This window comes from Dermacentor albipictus, chromosome 4 (assembly GCF_038994185.2).
Source record: "Dermacentor albipictus isolate Rhodes 1998 colony chromosome 4, USDA_Dalb.pri_finalv2, whole genome shotgun sequence".
Taxonomy (NCBI): Eukaryota; Metazoa; Arthropoda; class Arachnida; order Ixodida; family Ixodidae; genus Dermacentor; species Dermacentor albipictus.
This window is the reverse complement of record NC_091824.1, coordinates 83151270-83169420: the sequence shown is the minus strand read 5'-3', so window position 1 is coordinate 83169420 and position 18151 is coordinate 83151270. Positions and strand designations below refer to the sequence as shown.

The 18151-nt window shown below is 43.8% G+C and overlaps 1 protein-coding gene across 4 annotated transcripts in view; it reads right to left on the bottom strand.

Annotated features, from left to right (window-relative positions):
* The window catches only part of LOC139059181 (pyruvate kinase PKM-like), a 51496-nt gene that overhangs the window by 636 nt on the left and 32709 nt on the right, over positions 1 to 18151 (bottom strand). For all 4 annotated transcript variants that reach the window (XM_070537200.1, XM_070537199.1, XM_070537197.1 and 1 more), the window contains 7 exons: positions 15027 to 15213; positions 13167 to 13309; positions 10537 to 10664; positions 10295 to 10445; positions 7480 to 7799; positions 3905 to 4023; positions 1460 to 1616 (listed from right to left, as the gene is read on the bottom strand). In XM_070537200.1, the coding sequence (XP_070393301.1) occupies positions 1460 to 1616; positions 3905 to 4023; positions 7480 to 7799; positions 10295 to 10445; positions 10537 to 10664; positions 13167 to 13309; positions 15027 to 15213 (1205 nt within the window). The remainder of the gene's footprint in view (positions 1 to 1459; positions 1617 to 3904; positions 4024 to 7479; positions 7800 to 10294; positions 10446 to 10536; positions 10665 to 13166; positions 13310 to 15026; positions 15214 to 18151) is intronic.

Genomic DNA, 18151 nt, shown 5'->3' with positions numbered 1-18151 from the left:
GATTACCCAGTCCAATTGTTCAGTAACTGCCTCACCCCGCAACATGCCTCCAGCACTCGTATATCCTGTTGCAGGATTACGTGGCAGATGGCTGTGACCAACAGCCCGTCACTCACAGGAAGAAAATTGTAACGCACATTTACAAACAACCTATCCCCATTTTTCTGTATCTTTTTCCCATGCCTCAATATCTGACAAACATACAAATACATGAGATCAGCCAAGCTGCATCTATGGCTTTGTTCACTATACACAGCCACCTCGATAAGTTTATTAATTGGTGCCACAAGATTCTGTGTGCAGTGTACTATTGATCACATCCATCTTCAGTGCATCATATATTGTTTAAATCTCTTGCGCCCAGCCAAACATCAATGATCAATTCACATCACCCTGCTTACTGAAAGTCACTTAAATCCCGACTTTTCCTAACTGACTTCAACAGTTCTGACACCACTCTATGCAGCTCGCAGTGAAACACTCATATCCTATCTCATTTCCTGCCCATTTCACTTGGTCCAAACACATTGGCGGCCTAATTGGTCTGTGTATCTGTTTCTGTCTACGTCCTCGTTCAGTTGTGCTTCTACACTTCACTTGCTGCTGAACATTCTTGTAACCAGTGGCAGGCAAAAGAATACTGTGCAACTCTGAAAATCCTTAACAGCAAGCACCCACGCTCTAGATGTGCCTTAGTGCTGGTGGCCATGTCTCGGAGTGTGGCAAAACCGAGTGCGATCCTGCAATTGCCCTCGGGCCGTGTGTGGCACCACTGCCGTTAATCGTGCACAGGGATGATGGAGAAGGGAGCCTTTCGCAAATGGCTTCGACATGGATTGCGCACCTCACATCTATCACTAGAGGGTACTGCACGGCAGCAGTGCTGCACAGTCACCATTGCAATTGCTAAAAATTTGTAAGCCGCTTGTATGTTTCTTTGGTAGAATTGCTGCAGCAGCAGCTGCCATTCTTCACAAAAGCGCAAGTTGGCAGCTAACATGTTGCAGACTAGAGGAGTTCAGTTTCTTTCGAGACCTTGTTTTAAAACCTTTCTTTTACTGGGACGTTTTCTTTAGCCACTAATGTCAACACTTCCTCTCGCACATCTGCATGAAAAGTCCATGCAACTGGGTCAGAAACAACAGAAGGTAATATAAAGTACACACTAAACGAAGGATGTGAACAGATAATGGAGGGGGGACGAGGGATTTCAACGAGCTTCAACAACAGAGAACGCCAGGTCAAAGTACTAAGCCTGAGTGAAAGACTACGGGAACACGCAATCCATGCCAGGCCAATCGCAAAGAGCCCTCTCCCCGTCATTCCTGTGCAGGACGAGCAAAACACACCCGCCAGCAGCTTCACACCTCCCGTCAGGCAACTGCAAGAGACTCCGCGATATCGCACACGGAATGCGCATTGCACTGGCTGGTGGTGGGGGCTGCCTTAGACAACGTACACAACACGCAGGGTGTTGGTGGCTCCAGCGCCCTTGCGCCAACCGGTCACAACGATCACAGCATCATCCTTGCGCAGGAAACCACGCATCTTGCCTATCTCGAGGGCGTACTCAATGCGGGCGTCAACATCACTCGGCCAGTCGGCGCTGCGTTCACCTGCGCCGAAAAAAGTTGTGGCATTTGGTACACTTGAATGCAGATTGAATGAAAATACTGCTTCCTAGGTTTTCCCTGTAAGACTTTTAAAGAGCAGGTCAGTAACTTGTCCAGAAATGTTGTGGGGGCAAGCTTCTTTGCACTTCACACGAATACTTTAATTTTGCCCTGGCACTACTGCATACTCCAACACAGAGAAGTAGACAGCTGCAGTGAAACCTCATTAATTCAAGAAATATGTTAATTCAGGCACATTTGGCCTCGCATTGGTTAATTGGGACAACCCTAGGCAAACTCGGAGTGCTGTTAATGTGCAATGCAAACAAAGCGGCGAAGTCCGCATCACCCTAGTGATCAGGGAAATCATACATGACTGACAGCAACGCCGGAACACTTTATTCATATTTGTGGCTTCATAACCAAGTAGTCGCCATCCATGATCGTGTTGATATCCACCACGGTTTCATCCACGGCATTTGCGGCAAACAGTCATTCTGACTCTGTGGTTGTCGGCTGTGTGCCTTCATAACTGCATCTATGTATGATTGCATTGCTGGTCACCACGACTTCGCCCACGGTGTTTGCAGAAAAAATTAGTTACATTCTGACTAGGTGCATGCATCAGCCGCTTGCCTTCAGAACTGCATAGTAGCTCTCTATGATCGAGTCGGTATCGACCGCAGTTTTGTTTGCAGTTGTCACAGCAAACGGTTATAGTTTCGTTTTGACTGTGTGCACTGGTTGTGGCAAACAGTTTCGTTTTGGCTCTGTGCGTGCATCAGCCGCATGCCTTAAAAACTGTAGTTTCCATACATGATCGTGTTAAAAGTGACCGCAGTTTCATTTTGACTGTGCGTTTGTCGGCCATGTGCTTTGAGAGCAGCGAAGTCGCCATCCATGATCACGTCGATAGTGGCCACGGTGGTTACGGCAAGCAGTAGTTTCATTTTGACTCAGTCAGTCAATGCAAAGCTGTCAAGGATGACCAGCAATGGCTACATCGCGATGGAGAGACATGTTGGCAACCAGCTCACTGGTGGAAAAAAAAAAAATCTGGATGAGTGCACAATAGTGAAAAGCGGGTCTCAGATAAAGGCAAAAGAGAAACAGGATTTGCCGATTCATTGAGTAAGTAAAAGCATGTTGACACAGCAAGCATTTGCTTGTAGGTTTCTTATGATCTTCGATATTTCAAGATTTGGTTAATTTGGACATTTTTTTTGGTCTCGTGAAATCCGAATTACCGTGATCTTCATGTTTCAGACGTGTTTCATCATCATCATCAGCCTATATTTATGTCCTCCGAAAGGATGAAAGTCTCTCCCAGCCATCTCTAATTACCCCTGTCCTCAGACATGCTTATGACATCTCAAATATAGTGGCTACATTGTCTATCCACTTGCTTAGAGTACTGAATAGCATGTGGCTCTTGGTTGGCCTAGCACCAAATGAACTGTTCATGCGACAGTCTGGCTGAAACCGATTACGCAGTCAAACATTCCGCACAGCATGTATGCAGTAGTTTGATCTTGACCACTGTTTAAGCTCGGTGAGCTAGAGAGCCTGACAGTCACTTCTGCACTTCAGCAGCCAGTTACGCAACGTGTTCAGAATCAACTGAGAGGCATTCAAGCAATTACTAAGCAGAAAGTTTGCTACAGAGTGTACACAGCTCAAGTTCACTTGGACAGGTGCAGACAATGCTGTACACATTACACCTCACTGCAATGCATGCCATACAAGTGCTGAACAAATGCCAAATGAACTGTCCCAAAATTACGAGACGACATCATCACACTGAACAGCAAGTTCTGGAAATTATTACGCACTAGTGATATCAAGTGCAACAAAGCAAATTTTCCCCTCAAATTTGGTTATTTCATTACACTGAAACCTTTCAACCAACTTAGGGTTTACATAATCATCCTTAGCAACCTCTTCCATGCTTAGATGAAAAAACTGAAAGAAATAAACAAAATTAATCTAGTGACTGGCAATATGTCGAGAAAGATAACAAAATTATGTGGTGTTTATGGCACCGACACCCTGAGCAGCAATATTTACCATGAAACACAGCCACATTGTAATAGACAATGCTCAGAGCTTACGTGAACTTTTCCCATAATTCTTTACATATTATTATGGCGGTTCACGCACGATACATCAGAACAGCCGAATAAACAGTGACATGGTTGCAACGAGTGTTTTTCACATGCTACTACAGAGCCACGCACAATGCACCAGTCCGCACATCCGTATGCAAGCACATACACTGCAATTGCACTCACCCGTGTAAAGCAATGGCAGAATACCCCTGTACAGATGGGCCTGACGTATGGTCTGCTCCACTCTAGAGATTGCCAGGATGGGGCACCGAGGTCGGTACTTTGCTATCAGATGTGCAGTCCTGCACATCACACACACACAATCATATCGAGCACTGTCCAGATTCCACCAACCATGCCCAGTGAAGAACCAACAACGTGACCAGTGGTAGTCATACAATGAGGTGATGTCAAGACAAAAGATATCAGACAAACAAGGATGGTGCCTTTTTTTTTTTTTTTTGCTGTCCACTTTCTGGACTTACTTCAATTAAAGGACTACTGAATGAGAAGCGCTATTAAGCTTTGACTGGTAGAGCATTCCTTCAGAGCTCTGCGTTTGGTGGAAGCAGACTGGTTATCACCAGTGAAAACGGATGGCCAACTCTTTGAATATCATACCTAAAGCACAAAGCTAACTGTGCTGGTAAAGGCTTGCACAGTATTAATGCAAACTAGGGGGTCATTATTATACAGGAATTCCAGCATTTGAAAGTTAAATTTTTTTCCCTCAGTTTTAATGCAATGTAATCATTCCGTATTTCATAAAATATTTTCCCAACCCTGCCTACGTGCTCTCAATGTATTGTCGAACCCACTTATAATGTCCGTTTTAACAATATATCAAATATAACAATGAGCAGCCAATGAACCATCAACATTTGTATGTGTTCTATGGTAAAATAAACCATGTACTATGATGCTCCCATGCTGCTTTATCTGTTATAACAATTCTATCTGGCAACTAAGCATGTCTGCCGAAAGGAAGGTCTGTGTGTGGGATGGGGGAGGGGGGTCATGCAAGTGGCTTGTTACACCTGCCTTCGTGCCGCACGCCCGTCATGGCACATCCTCGTTGCATCGCATGACTGGCTGTACATGCCTCTCTCCCTTCCACCCTCTCACGAAGGCAGGAGGCATGAAGGAAAGACAGGAAAGGGGGTTAGTTATGAAGGCGTGCTGCGAGGGGGGCACGTCACAAAAAAGGGCATGGCAATGCAGCTTGCTTTGTTTTTTTTCTTGGATTTCACATTCCTTTTATTTTCGACACAGACACCCAGTAGCCGAAGTGATATAGCCAGTAACATGGCATGGGAACATTGTACTAAGCAGTTTATTTTTCCGTAACACACACACACAACAGTTCACATTACAGTATTGTCAAAACCAGTAATGCTATAAATTGGTTCCAGGCTACTTCTTTGTCTTATTAAAATGCTTCAATGTTTGCCCCTCTGCCTTGTTTGTGCAACCCAGTTATCACAATGGAATTTTTTCTGAACTAGAATATTGCTTAAGTTTGTTCAACTGTAGGTGACGTGTTGAAGAGTTGGTGTGGGTATTTCAATAAAGCTTCACCACCCTGCTGCTGTCTGGCCCCAAGCCAGACAGCAGCAGTTCTATGTTCTAGAACAGTTCTAGCAACAATTCATGTTCCATACATACAATCCAGCTTATTTTCATACTCCTCTTTAAGGGTTTTTATACGTTTCCCAAGCATGCTAAGATAATCTTTTTAGTCATTCGATAATATCGCAAATAGCTGACAGGGAACTGCACTTGCCTAAACCTACAATACCTACGATAAATGGATTTTGTTGGTGCAAGGGCCATATCTGGCCAGAGTTCCCGACATATGGTAATAACGATATGACAATGGTACATGAACTGAACGCAATATACTTTTAAAAAGCCCTAAAAACATACAATGTCTTTTTCAGCTCACTGTAGCTTTACACATTACCCGCTACCCTTCACTTAGCTACACGACATCACAGGAACAGACAGCTGTTAAACTCGTTTATTAGATCATGCCAATAACACCATTTTTTTTATTGCCTCAACCAATCAGTGCCTGTCCATGGGGATGTCCAAGTGCAATGAAAGGTTCCTAGCGACTCTGTTAGCTATAGACATTGGAATTTTGTTTTTTAACCAGCCTCGCTGAATTTTCTGGCTTCCCTGGGTGCATTCTCTGCATATTGCCCCTGCACACACACCAAGAACAGACATGGCAACACTGCACATGTACTTTCCACAGCTGACACTGTAAAAGCAAGCACAACTCAACACCTATGCACAATTCACAGAGCAAGCTCTGCTGATGGGCCTTATGTTATTTTTGTTCTTAATAGTACCTTGTAAGCCAAGTCTACTTCCATACATTGCTGTCCAATGCAGTTATCGCAAGGAGAAGGAGCGAACCTCCTGAGGTTTTTTTCAGTAGATTCTGCAGTGCACATCCAAATTTCCATGCATACCTTTGTGTAACCATGCGGAATTCTTTTATGTTTCCTGCGAGTCACGGTAACACACCCCTACAATGGTTGCCGGAAAGTCCTGAAAACTTCCAAGATGGTATTTATTACTTTAAAGGGACACTAAGATTAAAATTTGAGCTTGTTTAAAATTATCTACAATGTGAAAAAAGCCACCATTAATGTGAGAACAGGCTTGGTAATTCGGGAAAATTGCACAAATGAAAAATAGATGGCAACGCCGCCTTGGAGTTTATGCACCAAGCTGATGTCACGAATTTTGATGGCATCTATTCGGGCCTAGTTTTTCTTATATTGGTACTGGTAAAGATGAACTATAGATTATATTCTGAAAGTGCCCAAGACTGAGCTTGGCAAGTAAAGAACTTTCACTGAGCCGCAACAGCCCAAATATAAAAAAAATACCTTGAGATCTGCAATGTCACACCAACGTATTAATGCTGGAGTTCCGGCGCAATATTCAAAGAATTTAAATTTCACTCTTCTAGCAAATCAGTTCTGCAGAAGTCCACAAGTTGGAGGAAATTTCACGTAAAGGAAAAAATTTTTCCGTATGTTCAATTTTTTATAACTTCATCATCATCATCAGCCTGGTTACGCCCACTGCAGGGCAAAGGCCTCTCCCATACTTCTCCAACTACCCCGGTCATGTACTAATTGTGGCCATGTTTTCCCTGCAAACTTCTTAATCTCATCCGCCCACCTAACTTTCTGTCGCCCCCTGCTACACTTCCCCTCCCTTGGAATGTAGTCCATAACCCTTAATGACCATCGGTTATCTTCTCTCCTCATTACATGTCCTGCCCATGCCCATTTCTTTTTCTTGATTTCAACTAAGATGTCATTAACTCGCGTTTGTTCCCTCACCCAATCTGCTCTTTTCTTATCCCTTAACGTTACACCCATCATTCTTCTTTCCATAGCTCGTTGCGTCGCCCTCAATTTAAGTTTATAACTTATCTTAATATTAACAAAAATAGACTTGACATATTTTAACTTAAACCAATTGTTCCTCTTTAGTTTCTCTTTAAAGCTGTCTTTAAAGGTGTGATATGAAGAGCTAGCAGCACGGTCTTGACACATCAGCAGTTGTGTCAATGTGAATTTTTCTTCACCTTCGTCTGCTAGCCACATTGTATATTTTCAACATGTACCCGTACGAACTAGCTCAGCTTATGCTCCTCCTTGCAGACCTTGCTCCTCGCAATCGCTGCTAACACAGCCCGATGCCAGACTGTGTGGGAAGGGGCTGTCACCCACCTGCCAGTGGTAGTGATGACAATGATTGCAGCAGCAAGGCACTTGATGGACGCACTGACAGCAGCAATCGCAATGGTGTGTGTGCCATCCGTGGGGCAGGGTGCGATGTGCGACAGATGGATGAAGACATCCTTCTGGTAGAATGCGGACTCTGCCTCAACGCAGATCTTGTCCATCATCGACACCGTTTCCAGTGGGTAATCCCCTTTGGCCGTCTCGCCGGACAGCATCACACAGTCGGCTCCATCAAGAACTGCATTGGCCACGTCGGATGCTTCAGCACGTGTCGGGCGCGGCTTGTAAGTCATGCTCTCCAACATCTGCAGGAGAGGCCCCCCAACAAAGCACACGTCACTGTGCAACCTTGCAGCCAACTCGATAGCAGTACTGAGCAATGAAGATGTAGGGCCTTAACCCTGCAATTTGTATCGTAGCACACTAGATTTTTTAACTCCAGAAAAACTTGTGTGTGCCCCGATTTATGTGGATTGTGATAAAGAAACAAAAAATATATATGGAAGTTCTAGTTTCAGTTGAACTAAGTAATCACCTGAATGAATACTTGTGGGGCATCACAGTTGACATGTAAGCTTTTGACTAAAATTTGGGCTACTGATACACAAATCACTGACATACCCAGTGTCTTTCTCTTGCAACCACATTAGCACCAGTCGAGAGTTCTGTCCATGTATAGGTGGCCCACCAAAGCAATTTCATATCTGTAGCTGAAGCATGCACATAATACTAATCATATATATGGTGCAAAGAAGCTGAAGGAGTGGTGTGAGTAAATAAAAAAAAAAGTAAGTTTCACCCAAAAGGCGACACATTGATTGCAATAGCAAATTTTCAGACAGCTATACGAATTAACGATAGTAGATTTATCGGCCGTATAAACTTGTAAACATAGGCATATTAATTAAATTAACAAGCACGGTGTCATGCACGCACAAGCAAACGAACACATCTCAGCCGATGACCATGTAAACTTGCAGCACAAAAATGAATGTGTTGCGTACTTTGCTGAGAGTGTCCCACAAGAAATGCTGGGGTTCTAGGAATAAATTGTGTCAGTACTAACTCACTAACTTTGGAAGTGCTAGTCTAAATGAAGAGATTCTCGACGATGGTCCTGGACTTCACTGTGGATGTCAGTAACAAGACATACTTCCCGACAGTGAAGGCCACTGCTGCTTATGGCCTTTCGCAGAGCTGCGACTACCTGTATTTCAAGATAAATGTTACAGTAATCTGCAAAAAATTTATATTCTGCAGCAACAAAATAGATAAGGAAAACCAGGAAATAAAGCTACAGTTTGTTAAGAAGACTTGTTTCTTGGCAGCAGACACATGAGCTCTAATTGCCTCATGTGTCTGCTCCCTTCCTGACACTAACTCAAGTGGAGGAAGTCCTCAGACTTCAAGCTGGAGCTGCCCTTACTCCATCTGTAGCAGGGGCGGTCTCTATGACTTAATACCCTGTGAAGTGCCCAAAGTGTTCTGCACTTGTGTCTGCAGCGGATGCTCAACATCTGCTGTGGCTCTGTCCAGAGACAAGGGCCAGGAGAGAGAAATGCCGGGATACCGACAGACCGGCCCACAGACTATGAACAGTTAATCACCGTAATAATTGGAATATAGGTCGAACTTTTTTTCAAAAAACCATCGCGAAAAGTCTACCCTCGACTTATATACCGGACATTGGCAGAAAAACTATGGAAGTCTTGCAACAATGGGCGGATGAGTAAACAGCCGCCATCGCCATCAGCAGCAGCGCGGCGTCTATGGCGGCGTGGCAACGTTGTGGCACCAGCATTTTGCGTTTCCATTGTCGCAAAGTTATATTAATTGAAGGCTGCATTTTCATTTTGTTTCAAAATGAGCGGAAGCCGACGTCAATTCACCGTCGTCTTCAAGAAAAAGGCGATTGTGTACGCGGAAGCCCACGGCAACCTGGCGGCACAGAGCCAGCTTGAAGTATCCGAAAAGAGCATTCGGTAGTGGCGGAGGCAAACGAACGTATTACAACTTGCAGCAACCAAAAGAAAACGTCATTTCGTGCCGGATCGCAGCGGACTGCAGAACTGGAAGGCAAGGTTGCGGAGTCCGTCCGAGAGCTGTGTGTAAGATCGCTGCCTGTGACTGCCGAATGCATCCGTTTGAAAGCGGTTGAGATCGCACGCGCCTGTGGACTGGGCAGCGAGAAGCACTCGCCATCCGACTCTGATCAAAGGCGTTGCTCTGATTCGGAGTAGCGCTTGTGCACTTCGTGCCCTTCTGTGTACTGTACACCCTGCCAATTTTTAACAGTATCGCGCGGCCATCGACGCGCATGTTTGTCAGCACCTTGTCATCACGGCACGGAGCTGCGAAATAGCGAAAGTAAGGGCATGTGTACACATGCGCGTATCTCGTTTGTTTCGCTGCTCAGCGCCGTTAATAAGGTGCTGACAAACACGCGGGTCGATGGTCGCGCGATACCGCTAAAAACTTGGCCAGGTGCACATGCGAGCAGCATTTAAATAAATACTGTCACCATTGTGCAACCCCCTGAGTCGCATTTGTGTCACTGTAAGGGTGTCATGTCTTTCGGTACTTTTGCCATTTTTTTTTTTCATTTTGAGAATTCGTTAGTTGGGGGATCGACCTATATTCCGGTCCGACCTATAGTCCAGTTTTTACGGTATGAATGATAAGTTCCACAGGCCACTTATGCGGCTTCTTCACAAATAAGGACTGCCCGCACTTATTTAACCATAATATGCCGTATGGCAAACCGCATGGCCAAAAAAGAAACCTGGAAGGAGGGACGTACCTGAGTAGCACAAATGACTGGCTTGCCAATCATCTGGCACTTGGCAATCATCATTTTTTGAGCCAGAAACACCTTCTCAGCTGGGATTTCTATTCCGAGGTCGCCCCGGGCCACCATAATGCCATCAGTTGCATCAATGATTTCATCAATCCTGCATGACAAGATGTCCAGAACGAGGTTTAATGAGCCGTGCGCGTTTGTATGCACTGTTGCATTCCAAAAGTTTAATACTTTTGACTCACTTGCGAACACCTTCGTCATTCTCAATCTTGCACATGATCTTGATGTCCTTTCCTTTTTCACCAAGGACTTTTCTGATTTCCTTTACACCATTAGCATTTCTGATGAACGAAGCGAAAATCATGTCCACCTGAAAAATTTAATTTTTTGTTTAATGCTCAGCAAAACAAAGGACTAAAAGCTGGGCAAAGTAATATTCATGCAATGTTATTACAGCATGAGAGAGACGTGATGAAAGCACACACTGCTTTAGCTGCACTTTTATAACTCATAAGACATTCAAGTTATGTTGCAGACTTTCCAAGCATACAATGCATTCAGCTTCAGGGAAGTTGCATGCTTAGACCTACAGCTCATCAGGGGTATCTACGCATTACCAGATCTAACAGGCAGTAGTCATGGACACCTACCATGCGTAAGCACTTAGCCATGCTTAAACATTACATACATGAAGTTTTAAGCGCTTACACCATACCACTTTGAACACACAAACATTCAAGCGAGAAAGCACTTGCAAAAAAACTTAAGCTTCCAATTATGCACCTTTCTCCACTCAGCAGTTATGTCTGAGGGAAGCACTGTGTGCTATTAATTAACAGTGGTTCTGAAGCTGTTCCACTCAAGTCAGTTGAGTTTGCTTGGAAGAGTCAAAATAAACAGATATAGCTTGACCTAGGCATAAGCAATAAATCCTCCTTTACTTCCAGCACTGGCATCTTGGACTGTGTTACTTCTTCCATACGTGTGCACATAAAAGTGCCTGTTCCATGTCGTCGTGGCTATGCAGGAAACAGCCAGTTTCCTGTATGCCATAATAGGCTAGGCCACTGAGACATGGGCGGTATCTATACCAGTCCTAATGACAGAAAAGGGAAACTGCCATAAAGATTAGTGCACGAGTTGTTTTGTTCACGTATCTTTCAACTTCACTGCATGTGCCTATTAAGTTTTCAACTGCCTTTTCTGTCTGCATAAACATACATGTGGTTCTGAGCGCGAGCAAGAGCTGGGAAGAAAGCCTTTTACTGCATGGCGCACATATATGCATTTTATTGCCTTTTATTTGCATCCTTATTGTGTTCACAATGACTTTCTCAGGATTGTATATTCCCCCTTTGGTATGCACAATGGCACCAAGAGGTGTTTCATGCTTAATTCTTGCCTTAACACTGGAACTGTGCTAATTTCCAGTGCTTTTATGATTAAGCACTTTATTTCAAGACACACTAGTCTCATCATCGGCTGTGACACAAAACTGTAGCTTAACAGTGTTTTGAAAGCAAAGAAGAAATAACTGCGCAGCAAGCTTTTGAGAAATTATGTGGAAATTGAAAGATGCACCTCAAGAAGTGTGAATGAAAATAATTTGATTTAACTTTTTTAAAATCTGAAATACCAAATATGTATCCTTGTCCTGGTTTCCAGGCTCTCTAAGACCAGGGCAAAGTCATTTATGCAAATTTGGCGACTGCATGTAAAAGCCATGGCTTCGTGCATGTGAAAACAAGTATCGTACTGGAAGTGCACTTCGACTGCTTAGAGCAAGCACCTGATCCCTTCTTTTCTGTTCTTTAGGCTCTTGAAGCAATGGTTATCGGGTTGGGGAACATACACTGACCCCCTCATATTCTACTGCCTTCTATCAGCTTGACTCTAAACTAGCTGTCCTAGCCTCACACCTTGAACAGAAACTGGAGTCTTTGCATGCTTTGTACAGTATTTCAAGCTGCGCTCAAAAGCTAAGAGAACTCCACACCCACCTCCTAGTTTGCCAATACAGCTTAGGATACCTACACAATTCGCCTAATTCACGAAAATTAAAATTGCAGAAGTACCATATTTATTTGCATAATGAAAGCACTTTATTCCCAAAAAGGTTGTGCGAAGTTGGGGGCTGCACTTATTATGCGAGATAGAATTTTGAGCAATTTGGCCACCTATATATAAAAAGTAGGAGACAAATAGTACAGTTTGGCATCCAATATGGTATCGGATGCTCCGGAACAGCAGCTGCATTCTAGATGTCTTGCCGGGCTGTAGTAGCAGATTGGACACCTGCACAGGTCAGTTGTTTGATCCGGTGCAATAGCTTGGCAGAATGCCTCTAATCCAGCCCGTCAGTCTCTGCCGGGTGACCGGTCCGGCAAGACAGCATGGTAAAATGCCTCGAATCTGGCTGCGGTTCCGGTGCATTGGGCGCTGTATTGGACACCGAATCAAACCGTGCATCTCCTACTTTTGTCGCACACCAGGCCTCTGATCCGAGACATTTGCCGTGCAGTAGCTCTGGAGCTACTCTGGCTGTCACTCCGGAACATCGGACACCGTATCACAAGCCGAATCGTTACTGTGCATCTACTTACAAGGCAGCAAGTTCGGGATGCAACTATTACGCAAAGAAAAGACTACACTTTTTGATTGAATAGGTAGGAGGTGCATTTATTATGCGAGTAAATACGGTATTGTGCAACTCCCTACAGGCCCAATTAAGTCGCCTTTTCACATAACTTTATCAGAGGTTTCTGGACATATCCTATGTTCACCTTTAGTGCTCTTTTAAAATGGTAGAGGGCTTGAAACATTTGAACACCTCAATCTGTGCCAGTCTCTCAATGCTCGAACAAAGCCTTACCCCTTGTTCCACACCGAACTCCAGGTCGGCCTTGTCCTTCTCTGACACCGCAGGAAGATCAACCAAGGCTCCAGGCAAGTTCACCCCTTTCTTGCTTCCGAGGGTTCCTCCATTCTCAATGTTGCAGACCAGCTTGTCACCATCTAAAAGAAGCATAAGCATTCTTTTTCTTTTTGTAACTGTTTGTGCATAAGCAGTAAGTGACACTTCCAGCTGCTGACCAATGGCAACAGCAATAACTACAGCACATCTAAATCTATGAACTTGTTTCTAAATTTTCCAAGTAACGCAGATGCTTGCACAAATGTTGACATTAGAAAAATGGCCTGCTTCGCTCCAATGTGCAAAGGCTTTTCTGGTCAACTTACACATAGACAAGGTCAAGAAATAGATAGAGGGTTCAGTGAAAATAATGGTCAGAACATGAAACCCAGCAAACACATCACAGAAGATTGGGTGTGCTTGACCATGGCACGCCTGGAGCTGACGGCAATACTCATCAGTTGTTGCATCTGTCCACTCAATTTGACCATATATGCATGTGCAAAGCCACAGAAATACAGGAATACAAGCAGGGCATGAGAAAATAAAGCGGATCCTCAGTGTGATGATGTGGATTGTGTGGGCGTGAAAATGAAAAAGAAACGCGTGGCCACGAAAGCGAGAGATTGATGCGGCTCGAAATAACGGAGCATGAAACGACATGGACGGCAGCTCGCCAAACGGCGGTTCGAGTCGCAGCCGCCTTCGACCAAGTGTCCTGCGGCCACACGGACCTAATGAGGCCAATGTCCCGCTCTGCGTTTGCTGCTCACCCAGCAACCGGCGGCCTGCTGTCGTAGCAGCCTGGCATTGCATTTGATTTGAAGGCCTCATGGCCAGTAATGTTTGCGGCCTGGGACCAAGGAGGCACATGCCTGCGGACCAGGTGATCTGATGTGCCTGCTGTCTGCGGCAACAGTGGCTGGAAAGCCATTGACTTGTACTGCAGCAGCTTGCTCTACCGACCTGCTGTACGCTTCTACTGTTTCCACGTCACGGTCGATACAAGCCACCTCGAGAGGTGCTGGACTTCCCAACTGCCTTGCGGAGCACTCACGACGACAACCGCCATGGCAATGATGATGACAACAGCAAGTAGGACGGTCGACGTGTGCTGAGGCACGTTAGGAGGTACAGACGATTATCATTGCTCTGTTGTCTGTTGAGTGAGTAAATTATCGCGTCTGTGGAGTATAGTCAACATTGTCCGCACAAAGCACCTGACTGATGAAGGATCCTGGGCCCATATCTTATCATACACACAAATCTAGCAGACATACACTGCATCAGCAGTATGCAGACCGGCTAACCAAGAATACAAAAAATACTACAGCTGAAACCACAAAAATGAAATTTGATGAAATAACATGTACAAAATTGTTTGATTACATGACATGTTCATTGTCTATAAAACTTTAGTCGACCTTGTACTGCAGGAACACTGAACAGACACTGCTCTACAGTCACAGCAAGGATAATCTGCACCACACACAAAATTCACATAGCTTTAGTAGCTGTTTGTATATTGGTTCTATAGGTTGGTGTCACTGCTGCAGGTGTGTTCGTGTAATTTTATGGGTCGGAAAAGTCATTGTGAAAATTCGGACAGCGACTGTACTTGTATTTTTTTAAATCAGTTCTGTCTTGAATTATATGCAAATAAACAATTGTAAAATTAGCCGTACCAACATGACAATCGTAAACACATTCTAAACCAAGCTTATATTACGGTAAAACCAGAAAAGTTGGCAGGTATCAGTATGTATGCGAATGGTTGATTAAAACCTCAATGGCAAGCAATGACCAAATTCCACTTACCAATCTCCTTGACAGTGAGAGAGATGAGGCCATCATCAATGTAGATCGTACTTCCCTCGCTCAGTACCTTAGCGATGTTTTCATAGTCCACATAGAGTGTGTTCTCATCACACTTCTCATAAAAAGAAGAGTCCGTAGTGAGTGTGATGGTTGCACCCTTTTTCAGTTCAATTTCTGCAGTTGGACCCTGCAATGTACCAAGGACAGGCCACTATCAATATCAATTACTTGAATTATGTTGCAACAGAAATAGACTTTAGGAATTGTAACTGTCTTCCAATGCTGAAAATATATAGCTTTAGCTTTTAAACTATTATAAAACGAAGTTGAGCAGAACAGCAAAATAAATGCAAAATTTCTTACTCGCACGTCACAAGCAAAGCATAATTACACTTTCAAGGTGCAACTACTAAATACATTTTATTTAGGATATATTGAATGCACTTATGGACTGGCTTCAAGCATATTTAAGCAGCCAGGCATAATACAGTCGACTTCCATTAATTCGAACCTGACAGAACCGACACAATTCGTCGAATTATCCGGCGGGTCGAATTAAACAAGGTGCCTAAAAACGTCCACACCAATTCATTCAGCAGTGTTTGCCAGAGTCCAGCATGCTCCAGAATCAAAAGTTCGCCCCCATTCTGCATGTTCAAAGCAGAAAACTTGTGCAGAAATTCCATTAAAGCTCCTAAAGAAAGAAATTTAGCATGCACCCTATTTTTTAGCAAGAAAAATATGTTTGCACAATGGCAGCCAGTTTCCTATAGTTAGCTTTGCCGCACTACAACTATGTCAAGTAGCAAAGAGCACGAATGCTGAGAAGGCAGTTTTGGTTTAATATGCGATTGCACCGGACAGGCAACTTACGCTCCCATTTTCTTGAAGGAAAAGAAAGGTGCGCATTAGAATCGTATAAATACCGTAATCGGACATTGTGAGCTATGGTTGCTGCTTGAAAATCTTCCCAGAGCAGACTGAAAATAGTTTTTTTTTTTTTTTTTCAACGATAGATGATGTGTTCAACATGTTCCCTGTACCCTGGGCACTGTCTAAAACTATCAGAGTGGAGTGAATTACCTGCAAGTATCTGATGCTAATGATTTTTTTGCACGAACTGGAGTGTCACTTTTGCAGCTGTTAAATATGCTGTCAAAGTGTATGCTTATTCACTTTCTGCATTTCTTTTGAATGTTTGGTTGTCTTTTGTTCTTATCTGTTGTATGACTAAGGGGCCCCTCTTGCTTGGACCATAGAAATGGTTTGCAGTATGCATTAAATTTGAAAGAAAAAAAAAGGAAGGAAAGAAAGAAAGACGGATGCTGTCACTGTTGCAGTCACCAGTGTGGTCCACCATCGGGGTCAGGCCGCATGTATGGTAACCAGCAAAGTTCAAATTCATCGGCGAAGGCCAGTTTTAGGACAAAATAACAAAAGTTTGGTCCCATAAAAATGCATGAGTGTTGGCCAGGATCTTTGGTTGGAATCGGGATTAACTGAAAGATTGAATTAACCAGAGTCAAACTAACGGTAGTTTACTTTATAGGCCACATATATGTTATATGTTAATGTGCCATGTGAATTAAGAAGGCATCTCACCTCTCCACAAGTGACACGTCTAATGTATACTACAAACCTTTCTATTTGCACCCAATACACTAACCACTATGTAACAAAAAACTGACATTCACCTGACTGCTAGCTGGGGAAAATTTTAGACAAACGACAGAACTTGACTAGGCCAGAGAAAATGTGTCCTGGAGCCACACTCTCAATCACTCTTCTGTACGATGCCTCAATGAAGCAACGGGCATTCTGGCTGCCAATTTAGCCAATGAGTATTTAGTGAAATGGATATCCACAAAACTCATCCAGAATACGGCCACTGGTACCGTATTTACACGAATCTAATGCGCACCTTTTTTCAAAGAAACTAGGTCCAAATTGGATATGAAACCAAAACAGTGCTCGCGGTGTTTGCAGCAGCCTGCCGTCAGAGCTGTCAGACGCAGTGTCGTCACCATCACAAGACGGTGGCAGAGCAAGTTTTCTTAAATTGTTGTGGGTTCGTTTTGAGCTCAACCACTATAACTTTTGATGCAATCACTTTTTTCAAGATTTCACGCGACTCCGCAACAGATGCACCAGCATATATGACCGGCGTTTCTGGTGCTGTACCAAGCTCGCTGTCTGCTCAGAGTTCCAGGAACGCTTTCGGCCGCATATTTTGACAAGACCAATACAGTCACATAAAATCTCGCAAATGCGATAGCAGGATCTCTAAAAGTGCTCGCTCGGGAATACTGCCTTGTGTGCTTGGCATCTATGGTCAATGAAGCACAAATGGTGGTGACGACATGGCGCTTTCATTATTGAGGCTCATTTTTTGAAAAATATTCCTTGCTGTGAAGTTAAATTACGAATGCCTTTTTCTCCAATTGCAAACATGGGGGCATGCTATATATTTAAGTAGAAGCATGTTGCATACAAATGCATCTTGCATTCAGGTGCACCTATTTCAATTCAATTCACTTTACCAGGTAGTTCCGGCTGGCTACCCAAGCTAAAAGCCACATAAACAGCTTGACACTAGCCCAGATAGCTGCTACAAGGCAAAGAGAGCGAAAGGGAATGCAAGATGCAAAAATAATTGGTACAAGAACAAAGCAAATCAATAGAAAAAGAGCAGTGCATACATCTTCAAGAATTCATACATAAACAGCCATTTCAAAAACATGAAGAACAAGAATGGCAACATATACAATAATTAAACAATGCTGAACTTCACATTGTATGCAACAAAAAAAAAAAAAACTGGGAAAAGCCAGTGGAAATGGGTGCGCATTAGATTCAAGGATGCACTATAATCGTGTCAAAATGGTATTCGGTCCGAAAACCAGGATGGAAATTTCAAGTCTGCGTTGCGCAGACACAGGGTTGGGTTCCTCTAAGCATTTGCTGCATTCAAGTTAACTGTGTTACGTTTGGCGTACTAGCCGAAGACTAAACGCAAGGCTCATGGCACTGCCGACATGACCAGCATTCCAGCTGTCATGCCTATACAACACCGGGTCAACCTGCGAAGTAAACATCCATTGGAGGTGTCTGCAACTGCTCCATTC